Source organism: Setaria italica, chromosome II (assembly GCF_000263155.2).
Source record: "Setaria italica strain Yugu1 chromosome II, Setaria_italica_v2.0, whole genome shotgun sequence".
NCBI lineage: Eukaryota > Viridiplantae > Streptophyta > Magnoliopsida > Poales > Poaceae > Setaria > Setaria italica.
The window spans coordinates 43,631,677-43,652,231 of NC_028451.1; the positions used below are offsets into that span (position 1 = coordinate 43,631,677).

Consider the following 20,555-nt stretch of genomic DNA (forward strand, 5'->3'; position numbering starts at 1 on the left):
GGGGCGCCAAGCTCTCTCCTCGGAATAATTATACATGTTTCGTTTGAAAAGCCAAGAGGTATGGGGTAAATTGCTCGGCGCCGAGCTTGGCGCCAAGATCCACGGCGCCAAGGCTTGACGCCATCATGGATGGCGCCAAGCCCCCACCACGTCGGCATCCGCGTCAGCTGCTGCGCATGGACCTTGACGCCAGGATGGCTGGCATCGAGACGTGTAAGCTTAGCGCCAGCGTGGATGGCGCCAAGCTAACCAGATTTTGAAATGGTTCCGCCAGGGGCGTATTTGTGAGAATCTTTAAAAAAAAGGCTAAAAAACAAAAAAGACGGTCGAACCGAAATACCGAAAAGCCGACACTTCGGTTCGGTTTTTGGGGTTCGGTAAAACAGTGCGCCTGACCCATAGACTCAGGGCCGGCTTTTTAAGGGTCTTGTAAGGAAGAAGATAGGACCCGTTGAACTAATTTTTAATATCTATATCTATATCTATATATATATAATATTAAAGAGAGAATGTTTCTTTCAACCGTCAATCGTCGTGAACATTTTGCCAATAAGCCCCTTAAGTTTCGTGAAATCAACCCGCAGTCCCATCTCCCGTCGGCTTCTCTTCTACGCCCAGGCGAGACAAGAAGGAGGGTGGCGGCGGAGGCGGCGGAGCAACGTGAAGGGCGAGGTTGGTGGCCGCCGGTGGTGAGGAAGAGGCATGGGCCTAGGATCGAGGGGAGAAATGAGCTCCAGCAAGGCTGCTCGCGCTGGTGAGGAGGGCCTGGGATCGATTCCCAACCGCTCCGCGCGCCGCTGGCACAGCACGCCCCTGAATCCACCCGTAGCAGGCTCCCCGCGCCGCCAGCTCCGCCCGCAGCCGGCTCCCCGAATCCCCCGCACCGCGCCCTGCTCCCCACATCTCCCGCGTACGCCCTATCGCCACAGTGCTCCGCCGCCCTGACCTACCTCTGCAGACGGCAGCGGCAACACCAACGACAATACGCCATCCCGGAGCGCCACCGTTGACCCAGTCCATCGCCCTATGCCTCACCTCACCACCGTCCTTATCCCAAATGGTTGAGGCGTCCCATATGGGAAATCACTCGCGGAGCTGCCATCAGCACAACACCCCACCTGCAAAGCTGCTGCTGCGCTCGATTCCTCACTTTCTTTTAATAGAACTGAAGTTGCTGCTCTCCGCTACACTACGATTTCTTTCTACGAATCAATTAATTGTTGCTGCTGCTATGGATTTCATACACAATGAAAGAAGGTAACAGAGAGAGGATGCGGTGGACAAAGAGAGAGAAGATACGGTGGAGAAGATAAGAAACTTGTGGTGGGGGAGAAAGAGAATGGCCCACCGGTATTCTTGTTGTTTATCGTTGAAAAGAAAAGGTTAGAACCATAATAATTAGATTTGAAAATAATTAGATTCGAAAATAAATTGAAAACAAATCATTTATTTATTTATTTTCAAGAAAACTATTTATCATTTGTTAACCCATAGCAACGTACGGGTATTGTGCTAGTCAAAACTAAAGTATATAGTACAAATAATTAAATTACTTTGCAATATATGTATAGCTCGTTAAACATAACAACAATGTAAAAAAACTAAAAATAATAACCATTATGATTACCTCCAATAAAAATATAATGCTTCAGTGCTTCGTAAAAAATCATTTTTGAGCATTTCTTGATGCAAAATCTTTAAGAACAGTATCAAGATTAATGTCGCCCAAAACATCCTTCTCAATGCTGCACATAGCCAAGCCATTCAATCTTCTTGTAACATAGTTGATCTCAAACAATTTTTCAACAATTTCAAGTTGGAGAAACTTCTTTCGGCTGATGCTACTGTAACTGGAATAGTTAAGAGAATCCGATATGCAATAGAGACATTCGGGTAGCAATCTGCAGCTTTAAAAAATTGAAGAATCTCAGGTGCTGACATCAATTTTTCTAGCAAAGATACTTGCAACACTTTTAATGCTTCTTAGGCAACATCTATCATATTCAAATAAATACCGTGAATTAGAAATTTTAACCCTAGCACAATCGGTATCAAGAAACCCTAGCAATGAACAAATTTTAACCCGCAAGAGTAAACAACCTCACCTTGGAACCCTAGACTGAACGGCCCCGGAAGACGGCGTCGCGAGGCGATGTCAGTGGCGATGGCGACTGTCCACGGCGATGGGGGCGGCGATGGAGGACGGTGTTGGGATGATGATGGACCAAGGCGGCAGTCGATGGATGACAGCACCGGGGGTGTCGATGGAGGATGCCATCGGGGCGGCGATGGATCACGGCTTCGACGTGGCGATTGGGGATGGTGTCGGGTGGTGACATCGGAGAGGATGGAAGCGAGAACGATCAAAGGGCTTAGGATCGTTCAGGGGTTTCCGAGGGACGGACATGGGCATGGTGGGACTTCCTTTTCGATCATAGGATGTTCGGGATGCCGCCATCGCCTCTCACGCGCACGGATGGACGCCTCTCACGTGCTATATGGTCTTGGGGCCCAGCTCTATGGGTCCTGGGCGGTCACACTGCAAAGAGCCGGCACCGCATAGACTGCGCGAGAAAAGGGCTCAAACAAATACACAAGAAAGATTCGTGTAAGGTTCGTGCATCCTGCATTCACTCATGGTGCTGTACTGCTGTGCAGTGCGGTGTCTCCGGTCTCCCGATCGCGGATAGGGTCCCTCCGCCGCTCCAATGGCGTCCCCTGCCCTCATGAGCACGACAGTGCATGCGCTCTGCCGCTCTGGACGCTGGTCTTGCGCCATTCAATTCGTCTCCTCCGGCCTTCCGGTCTCTCCCATTCCCATCTCTGCAGTCTTGTTTTTAGTCCGCTGCTGCCCCCCTGGACCACTCTCACCGAAGAAGAGTGAAGAAGAGCCCTCATCAATTCATCATCATTCATTTGCCTAGTGCCATAGAATCAGCAGCAACGGATAGCCATGGGTGAAATTTGAAAAGGTGGAGCTGGTAAAAGAAAACAGGAGCCGTTGTCGCTCCTCGCTGGCTCGAGTCGCTGCTGCTAGTCTGGCTTGCCTTTGCCTTGCTGCGCGCAACGGTCTGCCTACGAAGAAATGAAACACTCAAACACGCTCGCTTTCGCAATTCAAATCGCGAGCAGAACGCTACTGGTTTGGAACCCATACAACAGGTCAACAGCTAGGTTTTTTACCGTTGGGAACAGGCCAGGTACGCCGTACGTCTTGCCATCTTTACTGCGAGCACCAAGGCGCACGTTAAAGTACTCAGCTGCTGCAACTGCCTGACCAGTTTGGTTCCGTTGCTTATTTCTACCACCTGTCACATCAAATGTTTAGATACTAAGAGTATTAATATAGACCATTTATAAAACCCATTACACAGATGGAGGTTAAACGGCGAGACGAATCTATTAAACCTAATTAGTCCATGATTTGACAATATGCTGATGCAGTAAACATTTACTAATGATTGATTAATTAGGCTTAATAGATTTGTCTCGCCATTTAGCATCCATTGGTACAATTAATTTTATAATTAACTTATATTTAGTCCTTCTAATCAGCCTTCGAATATTCGATGTGACACGAACTAAAACTCGAATAACCAAACGCCCAACCAAACGCCCGAGAATACCGACGAGGTCATGCTCGAATGTACAAGTTGGACACCGTGCACAGGGCATCGGGCAGCACAGTTTGGAGTCTTTGGACAAATCAGAGTACCTCTGCTGTTGCGCATGCTGATTCTCGATACACCTGACCTGAGGACTCGATCGATTTCACCGACCACACAGTGTCAAACAATGTAGTGTATTTTTTGTTTTTAGAGAAAAAAAAGGCAATCATAATTACCATTTAGTAACATTCCTTTGATACATTAGGCCGATCGGATCCATACCAAATACACGGTACATAACACGCTCCAGTACAGTACAATACACGTACACAGCTGTCGTTTTCGTACGTACACGCTTTAACAGCTCAAGGTCACAGCCGCGCGCATCGGTATTACCGCCACGCAGCACCTCTTTGTCTATAGCTAAACACCAAGCACCGTCGTGCTTTACCACGACCACCACGTACGGGACGCGAAGAGCACCGGCCAGCGAGCACACGGACGCCGAGGGAGACGGAGCCCCCCGCTCGATCCGGCGGCGGCGGGCGCGCTCACGACAGGTCCTGGCACCCGGCGAGCGGGGTCCCGTGGTGGCACTCGTTGTGCGCGTACGGTTTGCACCCGTGCTTGATCACGCCGTGACCCCTGGGGAGCGGCCCGCACAGGTTGTTGTAGCTGAGGTCCAGCTTCTGCAGCGTGGAGAGGCGCTCCAGCGACGCCGGCACGGTGCCCCGGATGCGGTTGTGGGAGAGGTCCAGGTACGTGAGCTCCGGCGGGAACACCAGCTTGCTGAGGTCGAAGTCGAGGTAGTTCCACGACAGGTCCACCTTGCCGATGGGCCGGCCGGGGACGAAGAGGTGGGAGGGGTCGCCGGTGAGCTTGTTGTGGGAGAGGTCCACGGTGTTGATCTCGTCCTGCGCGTCGTCGCGCGGGATCGGCCCGCTCAGCTGGTTGTAGGACAGGATCAGCGACCGGAACTGCCCCTGCACGAGCCCCGCCGGGATGGGGCCCGTCAGCTGGTTGTGCCGGAGGTCCAGCGACCGGAGGTTGGGCAGGTCGGCGAACGCCGCCGGGATGCCGCCGCACAGCTTGTTGTTGGAGAGGTCCACCGAGTCGAGGCTGCGGAGCCGCGCCAGGGCCTCAGGGATGGGGCCCGATACGTTGGTGTGGGAGATGGTGAGGAACTGCAGGTTGGAGAGCGCGGTGAGGCAGGGCGGGATGGTGCCCGTGAGCCCCGGCAGGCGGAACAGGGACAGCGACATGAGCGCCGACAGCCCGCCCACCGCGGACGGGATCTGGCCGTGCACATCGTCGGCGCCGTCGATGAAGACGTTGTTCACGCGCCCGGCGTCGTCGCACCGGAGGTGGTCCCACGCGCAGCAGTTGGGCGACGACGGGCTCCACGACGACAGCGTCGCCGGGTTGCCCAGCGCCGCCTTCACGCTCAGCAGCGCGTGCAGGTCGCTCGGCGCGCAGGACCGCGCCGGCGTCGTCGCGGCCGCCGCCACGAGCAGGAAGACAACGAGGAAGGATGAGGCGGTGGACGCCATCCTGCTCCTATTCCTGTTGGTGGCTCTCTCAGGCTCAGCTCGTGCGCTGCTGGGAGCTCGCGCTGGCTCTCGAGAGTGTGGGAAGAGTGCGGAAGTGAGGCGCACCCGAGGCTGCTATAAAAAGGGCGCGGGCGTGACGGCATAAACGCTTTCTTTTTTCCTCGGCACCTCGCCCCGGCTTTGTTTTTTGACCACCCACCACCGGACCGGGGCGTGCGCGGACACCGAGGCCGCCAGCCGTGTGCATCGCGAGCACCACAGTGGCATTGGTCCTCGCTGAAACCCTGACTGCAACCGGACAAAGCGCACCCTTCCCGGAGGGTTAACTGGCCGGGCCTCAACGCCGGGAGGGAAGGATCCGAGTGGGTTCGGGGCTCGCCGGCGTCGCGGCCTCGCGCGAGCGATTGGTGCGTCCATGATTAGCATGTGGGAGCTGCGCCTTTCGTCCGCTGCGTTCTCCGGCGTGGGCATTATTGGGTGGCCGTGTGGCACGGTAGTAACTCGCGTACATGTGCTTGGCGATCTCCGAGAACCGAGAGATGGCCGTCGCCTAGCTAGCACCTGCCCTGGATTCGCTTGTCCTAGTTATGCTTAGCAGGAGGCAGATTAATGGAGACAATTGAGGGATGCACTGTTTTCTTGGGATTGTTTGTTTAGTTCGTTATCGGTCAACACGAGAGCATTTGGACCTATTTAACCCAGAGAACATTTATGAAGATTTATACACACTCTCCCCAGTGTGCAAGGACAGCATTTGCATGGGAGGGTGAATAGCCCGCACGTACTCTTTCACGAGAGATGCCCGGATACAGTGTGGAGGACGCGTCAGCTCGGCGACGTTGCATTCTCGGTGCATGCATGCACTGTGAGAGTGAGACTGTGATCAACAGGTCCACCCGGGCCTGCTGCAAGGCTGCAACGCATGGTCAGGCAAACACGGCCACCTCGTGCCGCCACGTACCCACAAAGACGAACGTTTTGTGCCGTCAGAACCGCCCACGCATGCGGATCACTCTTACGATCTTATCTCTGAAAGTCCCTCTGTGATGTCCCGCAAGACAACAAAGCTCATCGGCCCCCTTTTCGCTGCTCGCCTTCGGCCTCGATATTACCTCGAGCTTTCATTTCCAGAGCGTTACACGTATTTCTTAATGCCTTGGCAGCACGGAGGCAGTCCCCCCATGTGACAACTAAATAATGGGGCATGGATAGATGGATGCGTCCGACAGGGTTCAGGCCGCACACGAGAGCGCATGTGGAGGAGAGAGAGGGAGGGAGCCTGAATCCTGATCGGGTAGTGGCGTTGGCGAAGCGAGAAAAGGGAAAGGATTCTTTCGGCCACCTTTGTGGGCTGGCCTGGCTTTGCTTGATGCTTGCGCTTGCGCTTGCGCTCCCGCCTGATCGCCCCCACCCAGCTGCGCACCACATGGCCTTGTGGCTGGAGATGCCCAACTTACCCTGCTAGTGCCCTGCGCTCTGATCACCCAGTTCGGCAAGCGTGCACGTTGCGGCAAGATGTGGCATTATGAGTTTATGACTGCCCAAGGGCTCAAGGGCACACAAGCGCAAGGGGCATCTACCGCTCCTGCGAACTGGAGGATAAGCTCGCAATCACTTTGCTGCTCCGGCTCTCAGTCACTTGAAAGCGTGGTTGCCGGTTGGGGTCCACCCATTCCTGTCGTAATCAGTGAGGCGGCACCTCCGTAAATGCCCAGTGATTGGTCTCATCAACCATAGTGTCCAAGTTGACACAAGCTCAAAAGCTCGCACCGGCCACGGCAGACGACACAGAACGACGATGCCGTAACACTGGCGTTCCGGCCGGTGGCGAGATCTGAATAACTGCAGAAGTATAGGATTCCACCGCGGTAGGTTAACCGGCTGACGCCTGGCAACTGGTTGGCAGGCACCCGTCACGTGCACGTCGGAAAAAATCTTACTTCTACAGTGTTGGCGGCACGATCGACAGCCCGCGAGGGCGAAAAGACAGAGATAATTCCGTATTTGAAAAAAAAGAATTACAGGTTCCTTTCTTCTTTTCTCGTAAGATCTTAAAAAATTTTAATTCGCTATTTGACATCGAGTTCAACTTTTGTTCCTTGTATGACGCTCTGTTGGATTTTCTATCGAAGAACCGTTAACTACCCTGCGAAAAGATGATTTCGCCCCTGTGGACCCTACCACCCTTCTCCCTCCTCTCCTCCCCTTCTCCCGAGTAGATGAGCCCCGCCGCGGTGTTGAGGCAGAGAGATGAAACAACGTCGAAGTGCCGCATTCAGAGTGCCGCGTAGCGGCAGCACATCTCGACGTACTGTGGCGGGAGGAGGGAGCTTTTAAGAATGTCGTGGAGCCACAGGAGGGAGCCCATGCGGCGGTGTGTGGCGGCCGCGGGGCAACGGGAGGCCCACCTCCAAGCTCGCGGACTTCGGCTGCGCCATGGTGATGGGTTCCGCGCGTCCGTGCACCGGGTTGGGTGGCCAAGGAGATGGCCGGTGAAGACAAGCGTCTGCTGCAGAGGAGGGAGAAAGGGAGGAGAGGAGGAAGAAGGGTGGTGGGTCTAGAGGGGCAAAATCATCTTTTCGCGGGGTATTTAACGATTTCTGGATGAAAAATCCAACGGAGTGTTATAAAGTTGTAAAAAATTTTATCGGTCAAAAAAGAAATCAGTAATTTTTCTGGTGTCAAATAGGAATGGTCTCGAAGAGATACTTGCAACAGACAACAGGGGCCGGGCCTGGGGCACGGACACGTCATCGCCATCGCCGATCGCCCACCCCGTGCGATTCGCAGGTCCCCGAGTGTCATGATCCCGTGTATGGTGCTGGTGGCTCGGCCGCCGCAGGGGTAGGACAGGCCGGGCCGTGGCCAGTGGCCGGACGCCAGCCCGGCCGCATCCCCGCGCGGACGAATTATTACCGTCTGATTCGAGCCACGCAACGCACACATGCATGCATGCATCCTTGCCCGCGGATCCCGACAGCGTGGGAAACGTTTGATCGCTAGCGCGGGCAGTGCGATCCCGCCCGGCCCCCCCGGCCCCGGGAGGACGTATCGTGAGTTCGTGACAGCAACGGCGACCGCGACGTGTGATCCCCGGAACAAGTCGAGCGGATGGATCTGATCCTCCCCCGCGCGCGGCCGCCGGTGTGAGCGCGCCCGCCGCCGGCACTTTACCCCGAGACCCATCACGCGGGCGCATGGGGCTCGCGCGCGCCCGGCCGGCGGGGTCCGTCCGAGTCCGACGAAGCGAGGCGCAAGCGCATGGGCCGGCCGCCCGGGCGCGCCGATGACTGCCGACGAGCGTTCGGGGTTGTCCCCAGCGGGGGCCGGACACTTGTCCCGGCCCCGAACGGCCTCCCGATAAGGTGCATGGATCTGGGGGGCGACCGGCGACGCGACGCTCGCACATGACGAGGGGGCTCGCGAGACGCGGTGGGCTGTGCTTGCCTTCTTCGAGCTTCGAAATTAATGGGCGATGTGGACGTCGGTTTGGCTCCAGATCCGCTGCTAGAAGAACCACTAGCATGTAGGCATGTAGCGTGACGTCTCCGGTCACGCTTCCGATCTGCAGTCAACTGATTTTCCTCAGTGTCGCCGCACGCAGCTTCCGCGGAGCCGCCCGACGCTGAGCACGGACACGTACCCGTGCTGCCTAGATTTGGCTTAGCTAGCGGTACTTTTAACTGAAAAAACGAGCACGCGGCACATGCGATGCTGGTGGTTGGACAGACTGCAGGTCGCGCGCGGCGCCCGAGGGAGGAAGGGAGGACGATGAAGCATGTTCTTCGTTCGGCACTTCGGCTAGATTAGTCGGCATGTTACCAGATTCCGCTTTGAATAACAACCGATTGCTGACAGGCCAAAGAGGAGGGAGGGAATAAACAACGGGTGATCACGGGGTCGAGTGAACAAGGATTTAAAGAGGGGAAAAGGGTGCTATCGTCCGCAAAGGAAAAGTTAGCGTGAAGAACAAAGTTCTGTAGCCCCTCCAAGAAAACAAGTTTTGTTTCTGTAGCCATGTTGAAACAGAGTGTAGTACTGTTTATCGCCGAGGCAATACGTGACAAAACGATAGATACAGTATCTAGTACCTAAGGGCTAAGAGGCTAAGAGATAAAGAAAAGAAAATCATGGTCTTGTTTAATGAAAGCTGACTGAACGAGAAAGGTCCGTGTGTCTGGATCACAAAAAATGCAGACTAGCAAAGTCAGTCGGATTTAACGAGAAGGATGAAAGCCAAATCAAAGAAAGAGAGAGCGGGGAAAAAACCCTAATAAAAGCCAGAAACAGCAACTGATGCAAAAATTTAGTCAGGGTCATATTAGAAGACTAAGGTTGGGACCAGAGCACCGCTACCCCTCGCATTTGACCACCGTTGACACCACATTCATGTCGGTGTTTCTGGTGTCCCCCCCAGTGGACAGTGGTTACTGCAGAAGTTGCAATCATAATTTTTCCTGCAATTCTGCCGATTTAAAAATGGGAACTGCAGATCCATGCCCACTCTTGATCCGCTGATTAATCTAAGTGATAGATCACCTGCGTCTGGTTTTGTTGGATCAAGGATGCTGATTCTCAGAAATGGCGTGGTGGATCCACATGCAGGCTTGCAGTTGAAAGAAGAAAATGGAGGTGCATACAAGACACGGCAGAGCTCCCAGTCAACATGTGTCAATTTTTTTGGTCTTCTGCAGTGTTGCACAGGAGAGTTCATTTGAGATAGTAACTACGAAGCTAGAGTGAGGTGATACAATTAAACATTCCAATTCCCTTCCACTTCATCTTCAAAAAAAAAATCCATTCCACTTGGGAAACATATAATAGAACTGTATCCTGTGCAGAAGCTACTCGAATTGCCGATCTGCTGGATTTACCAGAGGAACTCTCTGAATTCTTACGGGTTGATCGACGCCATCGACAGAAGGTTTGATGTACAAATTGAACATGACGTTGGTGAATATCGTGAGGATAACAAGTGCCAGTGTCGAGAATGCCACATATGTTGGAGAGAATTCCGGCAGTTCATCAGTTGACCCCCGGCCTGTTATCATGTCTCGGTCCATGTAAAGGTCTGCTTCAAGCAAACAAACAGTCAGATATACCATAGTGTTATCAGATGATGTGGATTGCGAAACGAGTTGAGTGAGCAAGTACTGGGATTGAAACTCTTTTCGTAGCAAATACGCTCTCTCTGGATCTCATAAGAAAATTGAACTGGCTTCAAAACAAGAGAGCTGTGAGCACTCGTAGTGAAGTGCAGATGACTGAAAATCAGTATTTCTTGGCTGAAGAATGCTAAAGAGTTAAAAAGAACGCCTTATAATTAATTCTTTTAAACTTTGAATAGGCATTATGAGGAGTTTAGAACACAAGTGAAAGGTGCTTCTATACAAACATTCGCACGCATGTAGCACTGCTGCACTACTAGAACTGGGATGAGTTGTACAATGTACTGGATACAGAGTACTGAATCATCTATCAAAGTTAGGTAAGGCTCGTATGACCTTTCACAAAATTCAGGGTACTTTCAAGTTTCAACCAAAGTTTTAGCAGTACAGAGGACTGGTCCATCTCTTCCGAATTACTGAATGGTGTAGGCGGTTCAACACTTCTGTACGAACAAGATATCCTCGAACCTCATGCATTGTAACTTCACAAAATTAATCTTATCGTTTCAGTGAATACAGATTAGTGTAAACAAACGTTAGCATCAAATTTTGGCCGTGACGAAGATCTTGGTCTGCATATCTATGCTAATGATTGATTCAACCGAATTCTCCAACTACAAACTACGATCAGGAAACCGGACACGTACTAACACTGGACATGAGCAAAGCAGGGTCAGCAGAGGCTGGAATTACCTGGAGGAGGAGGTGGCATCGGTGGCCGCATCTTGGGCTCGACCAGCCCCTCCAGCAGCGCGTCGAGCTCCGCCAACCGCCGCCGCGCCTCCTCCGGCGTCTCGCCCGGCGCCGCCGACTCCTCGCCCCCCTTCCCCGACGACGAGAAGCTGACTACCTTGCGACACGTCCTCCCCCTCCGCTCACGCAAGGACCGGGGAAGAACCGCCAAGAACCCGCCTCCTCCGACGGCGCTCGTGGCGAGCGGGTGGACTGGCAGCTGCATCGTTGCTACTTGCCGCCAGAGGCCACCCCGGAAGGAAGGTCAGCAGCGGACCTGCGTGCGGTGGACCGAGCGCGCGGGTGTGGATAACGATTTGGACGAAGTTAATGGGCCAAACGAGCTGTCAGGCTTCATGGCCCATGTTCACGGGCCTAATCATAGGCCTAGTACAGAAAACAATTAACCACATGGGCCCATGAAACGAGATCCAGAGTCCGTCGGTCCTCACCAGCAGATTCGCGTGTAGTGAAAGCTAGATCGCTCGACGGAATCCGGAAGCCACCGAGGCGAGCGGCGAGCTCACGCACCGGCACAACACCGGCGTTGCCGACTTGACCACGGACCACCACCACCCAACGCGTGGAAGTGCGAGATGGCGGCGTCGGGATCGGGAGGCAACGGCCCCGGCGGGCGGCCCTGGACGGCGACAAGCACGTGGGCGCCGGCCCCCGGCGGCGGGGTCGTGGAGGACGCCATCTCGTTCGAGACCTCCGACGAAGACGCCGAGGACTCCCCCGCGGGCGTCTTACTCTCCCGCCCGCTGCCCGATGGGGACGGGAACGCCCCTCCCTGCGAGATCACTGGTGAGTCCTCGCTTTGCCTTCGACAGGACTAGTACTAGCTTAGCTTAGTTCAAAATTTTTGCGAGATTTTGTTGTGAATTGCTGTGTTTGCGCTAGTCGGATCGTTGATCGGATGCGTATGCGTGCGATGTTTGGGAATTGCCGTGTTGCTACTTGCGTTGGACAGCGTCTGAGCGTGTAAAACCCTAGAGTTGGCGGGCACTAGCTAAACTGAACTGGCCATCGTCGTTCAGGTTCTGCAGTTCTATTGCTGTGATTCTATTGGACTGGAAGTATTATAAATGCTTTGGTGCTCCTTTGTTAATTTTACGCACTGTTTTGACTAGTAAACTATAATGAGATGCCGACATGCCCAAACCCTGCTCGTAATGTAAATCAAAAGTTGATGTGTGATCACTGTGTGAGATATAAAGGTCCATTTTGTTCACCTAGATGTTTAAGCAACTGAGTCGGTCACTCATTGTTTAGCCAATTTGTCAGAAAAAACGGTTGATTACTCAACTAATCGGCCAAATGGTCATTTAGGCGAATAGGGCAGGCAGCTGTGCAGCGTTTGCATTCCCTGTAATTGGCCTAAATGGCAGGTGAACAATGCCATTTTCTGTTGGAGGAGTGACCTTGGTGTGCTTCTTAATCGGTCCATGATCATAGCAACTGTAACTGGTAGTTTTGGATTTCTACTCTACTTCATCATGGAATGCCCATCTAACACTGATTATGGTGACATGCCCAATTCCACTTTGAGAGCGTACCTGATATTGTCATCTTCTATTGAACCGTTGAATTTCCATGGAAGCCTTTAATAATAGTGTGAAATTTGTTGACGGTTGCATCTCATTCTGTGTGCATATTTGTAGTTGGTTTCCATTTTTCATCATGTACCTATCATGGATAAATTTCAAGTCATTTTGTTATGCGCAAGACTAATTCAAGGATGTTATTCAGTTAGTTTCAGGGGAAAGTATGAGATTCACTGGGTATATGTGCGAAGCACAGCTCGGATTTACGAACTATACCATTCTACTGACGCAAAGGGTACCAGCAAGGATTATCTATGCACTGTCCGTTGTGGACTTGCTGCTAAAGAACCACAGCCCTGTGGTGAAGAAAGTATGTCTCAGGGGAGTGGCGGTGCTCCAACCAGTGACAAGCGTGAACACGAGACCAAAAGTGTAAGCAGTAGTAGTGATGAAGACAGTTGGGTTGATGTCAAAATTCCAGAATCTCCTATGGGAAATAACACGCCAAAAGCTCAAGAAAGGAATACAATCAGAATCTGCCAAGAAAATACTCTGGTAATTCCTTTTTTGTTCTTCACAACAAAATTTTGTATAGTATTCAGACCATATTTCTGCTGGGTGTGGTTTCAAACTGCAACATTCTCACTAGCTGGGCGCCTGCACCTTTTTGCGACATAGACCTGTCGAATCATTCCAGTCCCCAACAGGCAACAGCATGTAGAGATTTGAATGCACGTTGTAGATTTCCCGAACTGAGAGATATCAAATGTTAGTTATATATTAAATGAAAGGAGGCGGCGGTGGGTGATAACTATTGGAAATACATGAGATTTGGTTGCAGTGATTACCAGAGAAAATCATATAACTAGATATGTTCTTGTATGAATTTGTCGGATAAGATAATCTTTGCTAGGAGGTAATTTAGAGTTCTTTCCCAAGGTTTTATGTTTTTTCAGCGGAAATATTATAGAGAAGTGGTAGTGACGAGCAGCAGGACTTGCAAAGTTACAACCAGCTGAGCCTTATAAGGTAGTAAAGTCTAATATTTTTGTTTTCTATGTGTAATGCAGGCACACTATGAAGCAACTGCTGAGATGACTGATGTGAGCCCATGTGTGTCTCTTACTATTCGTCTTCTGTCACTTCAGTCAAAGACATCAGTGCACATTGAGGAGATCTGCATATTTGCTGATCCTGTTGAGTCCACTAATGATAATTCAGTAACAGGTCCAGGGAACATGGGTGGCAGTTCTTTGCTGGCTATGCTTGTTCCTGGACTTATGCAAATGCCGAAATCAAGGAATTTGAAAATTGATGACAGCTATTTTTCTGATGGATCAAGGACTCAACTTACCCAAGATCGTGCAATGAAAGAGAGCAACCCATCTGTAAAGATTATGCAGGAAACAGGGCTAAGTAGCACAGATAATTATAAGCCATCAGGGATAGAAAGTGGAATAAATTCTGCAGACAGTGGAATAGTGTCTAATGAAAAAAGGAACCAAGGTGACTTGCAGTTGAAGGACCATTCTCTTCCATTGCCTGTACAAACAACAGAAAGTACACAGGTGCCATCAGTGAAGGACCAGCGAGCATCAGACGCAGATCATCTTGTTAATCCCTTTGCAAATGAAAAATTTACTCCTCACAATCGTAATCTTGAGAGAAAGATGGATATTCTGCTCACTAAGGTTGAGAAGATGGAATTATACTGCTCTAGGTTTGAGGACAGCATGATAAAGCCCCTCAGTAGCATTGATGCAAGGCTTCAGCGACTGGAGGAACAGTTTAGTTCATTCTCTGTGGAGATACAGTCTTTGCGAGGTTCTTCTGCAGTTAGGTCAGCATCAGATAGTATGTCTAATACGACTAACTCACAGGAGGAAGCACATGATTACGCTAATGATAGAACTCCTGCTCCTATAACTGACAGGAAGCCAGGTTTAGCTGTCAGGGCGCCAGATTTTTCTTCAGATGATTCCTGTTGTTATAATGTCACTAGTGAAAACCAGTTTGATTTTCGTGGGCCTAATGTGGTGCCAAGGCTACTTGTGAAGGTCCCTGATTTTATTGCTCAACCTGGTGGAAACCTTCATGACGGGCCTTCCTCACCTGTCTCTGTCTATTGTGCTCCATCTTCTGAAAAGGAGCGTAAGATTTCCCCAGGTTTAGTTGTCAAGGTTCCTGAATTCCCAGATGATGATGATGATGACGACAAAGTGGAGGAAGAGAAAGAAGCAGAAGTTGGTGATCATGATGATTTTAATGCACAATATGATGATACTCTGAGCAAAAGCATTGGTGACAACACCAAGAGCAAAAAACCTGTATCTATCAATGGTGCATTGGCTTCCGCATTGGAGGCGTTACTCACTTCCACCAAAGGAACATCATCTTCAACACCTGTTGTTTGCACAGCCAGTGATTTAAGTGCTGAAAATACTAATGATTCCGTGAGTTGTTCCCTTTCTCCTGAAAAAATGGACGAGATGTCCGCTAAAGATCGTTCTGCCGACCAATATCTGGGTACATCTGGTAATGCAAATTTGGTTGGTACCTTCAGATCTTCTCAGGAAATAAACGCAACTCCACATACTTCTCTCTCAAAGGAAATGTTGGATGGCAAGGTTCAGATAAACGAACAGAACGATAACCTTAATGAAGAAAAGGTGCCATTTGTTGCAAACTCAGAATTATTGGATATCCCTTCACAGCCTGATAGAGTTTTGCAATCTATTGATAATGGAAGTCAGGTAGATGGACAGGATAATTGTCCTAGTTTTGACACGATGCCATATGCCATAAGCACTGGACCTTTGGTACCTCCTCAGCCTCCTACAGTTTTTGAAGCTGTGGATAATGGAGTTCAAGTGAATGAAAATAGACCTGCCATATCATTAGCAGAGTTTCTTGCAGCAAGGAATGCTAGCTCTGGTAAGAATGTTACTTCTGAGGTATGCAGTGGTAATGATGGCGCTAAAAAACTGTCTTTTGAGAGAACATCAGCTGATAAAAACTCGAAAAATATCAGTCAACTTCTAGTGAAGAAAGCACTTGAGGTTGATGCGGACAAGGGGAAACATTTTTCTAGTGTATCCATTGGGGCAAACTTTGCCGGGTCAAGCAGTGTACCTCCTGGAAATGCTGCTAGTGGGCACAATATCATTACAAAAGAAGATGTCTCAGATAAGTCCTGTGGCCTGAAGAATGCAGAGAGTGGCTTTAGGCTCTCAGTTGGGATGGACTCCATATTTTCTCAGTACCATGCTACAGATTCCAAGAAAGATTGGATTGAGAACAGCAGCTCCGTCTGGAGCCCAGATGATAGCTTTTCAAAACCAAATGTTATGCATTCCTGGTCAGATTTTAGTAGTATGGAGTCGTTTAGTGGAGCACCTGCCAAAGGACCTGTTGTTTCCGCAAATGCCACATCAGGAAATTACGTTGAGGATCTTGAAGACAATGGAGATCGTCCTACCGCAACACGGATTTCTGGGGAAGAGATACAAAAGGTTTGTGACTTGCTCTATGAGTTTAAGGATGACATGTTGGGCATGACCTCCATGGCGAAGGGTACATGTAAGAGCAGCCCGTCCCTTGAAGTCTTACTTGCTGAATCATCTGATTCTGAAGCACAAATTTCTGATCCGGAGTACATTGACAATGGTGCTGGCATTGGTTCAGCTCGATTGTTCCGTACATTCTCATCTTCAGATGACGATGCTTCTACTGGGAACGAGCCTTTAGTTGATGTTGCTGACCTGACCACACCATCCGAGCCATATGCTTCTGCCAAGCCTCTGGTTGATTTGGCTGATCTGACAAACCCTTCTGGGACAGATGCTTCTGCTGGGAATGAGCCTTCGGCTGATGTGGTTGATCTGCCAACGCCTTCAGAGACATGCTTATGATGTGAACAATGAGCCTTTGTTCAGTGTGGATATCTGCCAAAACCTCTGGAGTTTTCTGGTGGGAGCAGTAGTGGAGGAGAACATCCTGACAGTCTTATATAGGCCTATCAACACTGATCTACTTGTCAAAGTTGCTTAGTTGGGGTGTCCTGTACAGCGGCCATCGTTTCCGTCTAAGTTGACACAGTAGTTTTGTACATAAATAATTTCCATGCCTGCAACAATTTACTAAATACTTATGATACTAAGCAGAGTACCTTTGATTTTGGGTTGCTGTACCTGCTGTTGGAGTAACTATATACCATTGACCGTTCATTTTAAGCACAGGGCAGGCCATTGCAGGAAAAAAATACGCAGTTGCAGACAAGGTATGGCATAATTTCACTGCGTAATTTCATAACCTCCCCTTCTCTGACAATCGAGAAAAAATCAGCTGCTCTATGACGTATGTAACTTCTTAGGTGATCGGTTCTTTGTCCGGACTAAACTTCCTGTCACATCGAATATTTAGTAGGAGTATTAAACATAGACTAATTATAAAATCAATTGCACAGGTGGAGACTAATTTGCAAGATGTATCTATTAAGTTTAATTAGTCCGTGATTTGATAATGTGATGCTACAGTAGACACGTGCTGCTAATCATGAATTAATTTGACTTAATAAATTCATCTCGTGAATACTCCATCCGTATAATTAGTTTTATAATTAACTCATCATGTTTAAGTAGCCTCCGAAGTTCGTCTCGAATACTCCATCCGTGTAATTAGTTTTATAATTAACTCATATTTAGTAGCCTTCGAAGATTCAACGTGACATGAACTACACTTTAGACTTTAGCTACACTAATCTCGTGATGTTGTAACCACTTAGTCGCTGACAGATGCTGCTCGGAACACACCATGTTCCATAATAAGCGAACAGAAGAACAGGCCGCACTCTGTTCACATGTGAGCTTGTTTCCCTGCCTGCCGCCTAGCTGCGCGCCCGCGCTCCGTATGCACATGGGCTAGTCCTGTCTATCTATGGGCCTGGCGAAGTCCTCAATGCAGCAGCATTCAATACGAGGCACGGCCCACTAGTGGGTCCGTGGCCATCTTCCTTCACTCCGTCTAGGTGCAAGGAATCCATAGATTCGCATCCCTCTCCGGTCTCCCATGCAGTCCAAAAGGGGCATGGGAGACGCTATTTTCTTCCTCAAAAAAGAGACGGCACAATTCTCAGGTAGAGTAGTATGGTACCAAAACCACCTTATTGTCTTTCGCTACTGATGACTGTATGCAAAATGGTCTAACAACTATGCATTACATTCACATTTATTCACACTTCCACTATATACAATCACTTTTTTTGAACAAAAATAACTCGTGTATCCCAGGGGAATACTGAGTTAAAGAGTTACCCCTATGATCTAGCCAAAAAATAAAAGGTAAATATTGCGTCCATACTCCAAATCTAATTTTCCAAACCAAGATATTGCACATCATCTATTGTGGAGTACAATACACCGCACTACACTCCACATCAAAATTAAGTAAGCTGGAGGTCACTTTCCTGTCAGGGATATTGTTTATGTTTAGCAAACGTGAACTAGTGTACACCTGCTTTTCTTAAACTATGATCATGCCAATTGGAAGTATGGGTCAGAATTTATTTGGCGAGACCATAGACGACCTATCGTTAGGCTTCTATTTGAAAAGGGCACTTCCGGATGCAGTATATTCGTTTAATGATGAGTGCTGTTCCTCTCAAAGGCTCACCATGTCAATGTGACTGAATTGAGGTGTCATTCGACTGCCGGAACAGCTTCACTCCTTTCACCACAAGATAGTCAACAGCACATGCACACTGGTTTGCCAAGTGAAGGTGGTTACACACCCAGGCGTGGGAGCAGCGTATGTTCCCCCGTAAGAAAATACTTTTCAGAATTTCAGTACACGTGCTTCTATAATCTCGTTCAAAAAAAATGTTGGTTAAAGCATTTTGGTTGCCACAAGGGCTGCTGGTAGCATTGAAACTTCACAGTAGTGAAGAAAACAAAGCGAGAACTGAAACTAGTAAAGCTACGATGTGTTTGGTAAAGCTCCATTTAATTCTGATTCTCTAGGAGCTGGTTCTCTGAGAGAAGTGATTCTTTGACTTAAAGTGATTCTATTTGATTCTCTAACATAAACTCTTAAAATAAGGATGGATAATCACTTCATGGAATCAGAAGAAGCTACTTTTTTTCAACTCCCAGTCTTTTAATTCATTTTAGAGAATCACTATCACTTCTCTGTGAAAAACTGTTTGGCAGAATTCTTGCTGAAGCTTTGGGAGCTATGCCAAACGCACGAAGATAAGAAAATTTACACAGGGGTAATTCACCTGATATCTTGTTCATATTGACATACACGATCCTTCATGAAAAAAAAAATCCAAGAAAAATACAGGCAGCTCTTGCCCTCAGGACTCAGGCAGAGCACATCCTTCTTATGACATGTGTACTGTTCCCTGTCTGTCCTGGCCATCGACTTTGCAATACCATATCAAACACAGAAAAGAGAAATAAGATTACAAATCATCATACATGTGGATACAACACTAAAACAAGCGTTCCACACAGCTAGCACGGCACTGATCACTCTGTCTGATCCCGTGGAGTGAAGCGGTGAACGATCCAACCCAACAAAACAGGTGCACCGGCGACGACGAGCAGGCAGGCAGTCAGGGCAGAGGAGTTGCTGAAGACGATACCGGGTGGGGAAAGGGATTCAGAAGAAGGAGCGCTTGGTGGAGGGCGCCCTCCCCACGGCCCTCATGAAGTTGGCGAGCTCCAGCACGCGCGCCACCTTGGTGCCCCGCTTGGCCTCCGCCGACGCGCGCTTCTCCTCCGCCTTCCGCCGCGCCTTGGCCACCTCGTTCTGCGCCTTCTCCATCGCCTTGGCACGCTTCTCCTCCAGCTTCCTCTGCACGCGCGTACCAGAAATTTCAGAGCCGGGTCGGGAATGGCGTCGCTGGAATTGGGGGTTTGGTCAGTGGAATAGTGGATTGGTTGGTGATCAATTACCTCGTACTTCTTGAGCCAGGCGCTGGCCTTCTCGACCTGGTCGCCCTCCCAGCCGTTGATGACGACCTCCTCGCGCTTGAAGCGGTTGTTGAGCTTGGCCACCTCGGCGATCTGCCACGCGGCGATCTTGGACTCCACCTCCTCCTTCTTCACCTGCCCGACCGACACCCCGCCCTCGCCGCCGCCGCCGGCGTGGCCGTGGCCTTGGGCGCCGCTGGCAGCCAGCGCCCCGTCCGCGCCCGGGGTCGGCGGGCCCCGGCGGCGCGGCGACGGGATGGGGTTGCTGTCCGGTACGATGGCCAGCGGGTTCGTCTCCTCCAGCTCGTCGCCCTCCCCGATCCTCCCCATCACGTCGACGTCCCTCTCGGTGTCGCTCCCGGCCCCGTTGGCGGCGGCGGCGTTGGCGGCGTTAGCGGTGGCTGCTGCGGCGACCATGGCCGAGAACTCCCTGCTCATAGTCGGGAAGGGCTCACTGGGGGCGGTCTCGCTCCCGACGGAGCGGATCGACGTGTGCCTGCTCCCGCCCGCGGCGGACCCCCACGACTCCCCGCGCCCCCTGCGGTACGACGACGGCTGGCTCGGCGGCGGGCTCAGCGCGTGGATGTCCCTGAACTCCGGCTCCTCCTCCTCCTCCTCCTCGTCCTCCTCCCCCACCGGCTCCGTCCGCCGCCTCTCCTCGACGACGACGCTCCTCTCCTGCTCGACGACGACGCTCCTCTCCTGCTCGACGCCTCCGCTGCTGCTGCTGCTAGCCGCCGTCTGCGCACTCAACATGTGGCACCTCCGCGTCCTGTCCTCGCCAACGCTAAGCCTCCAGCGGCCGCGGAACCATCTGCGGCTCAGGTCAGCTCAGCTCAGGTGATCAGCTCGTGGTGGTGCGGTGGTGGTGAGCGGTGAGTAGGATGGTGGCGGGGGGCGCCTTCTTAAATAGCCGCGGAGGCGGTGGCAGAGGCCGTGGCAGTGCGGGGCGCCCACAACCGGAAGGCAAGGC

At 50.8% G+C, this 20,555-nt stretch overlaps 4 protein-coding genes across 4 annotated transcripts; 1 reads left to right on the plus strand and 3 right to left on the minus strand.

The window, feature by feature from the left end:
- Window positions 1–3,826: 3,826 nt before the first annotated feature.
- LOC101772221 (polygalacturonase inhibitor 1) lies at window positions 3,827–5,258 on the minus strand. The gene has a single exon (XM_004958014.3). It carries the CDS (start codon window positions 5,156–5,158, stop codon window positions 4,160–4,162), a length of 999 nt encoding a protein of 332 aa, XP_004958071.1. The 5' UTR covers window positions 5,159–5,258; the 3' UTR covers window positions 3,827–4,159.
- Window positions 5,259–9,771: 4,513 nt separating this feature from the next.
- LOC101772625 lies at window positions 9,772–11,340 on the minus strand. Its single transcript, XM_004958015.2, has 2 exons — window positions 11,020–11,340; window positions 9,772–10,229 (listed from the first exon to the last, which is right to left on the minus strand). Exons 1-2 carry the CDS (start codon window positions 11,282–11,284, stop codon window positions 10,003–10,005), a joined length of 492 nt encoding a protein of 163 aa, XP_004958072.1. The 5' UTR covers window positions 11,285–11,340; the 3' UTR covers window positions 9,772–10,002.
- Window positions 11,341–11,506: 166 nt separating this feature from the next.
- LOC101773029 lies at window positions 11,507–16,833 on the plus strand. Its single transcript, XM_004958016.3, has 3 exons — window positions 11,507–11,865; window positions 12,811–13,160; window positions 13,676–16,833. Exons 1-3 carry the CDS (start codon window positions 11,655–11,657, stop codon window positions 16,514–16,516), a joined length of 3,402 nt encoding a protein of 1,133 aa, XP_004958073.1. The 5' UTR covers window positions 11,507–11,654; the 3' UTR covers window positions 16,517–16,833.
- A 2,021-nt stretch (window positions 16,834–18,854) lies between these two features.
- Window positions 18,855–20,555, minus strand: LOC101773437 (remorin 4.1). Its single transcript, XM_012844226.2, has 2 exons — window positions 19,565–20,555; window positions 18,855–19,463 (listed from the first exon to the last, which is right to left on the minus strand). Exons 1-2 carry the CDS (start codon window positions 20,336–20,338, stop codon window positions 19,269–19,271), a joined length of 969 nt encoding a protein of 322 aa, XP_012699680.1. The 5' UTR covers window positions 20,339–20,555; the 3' UTR covers window positions 18,855–19,268.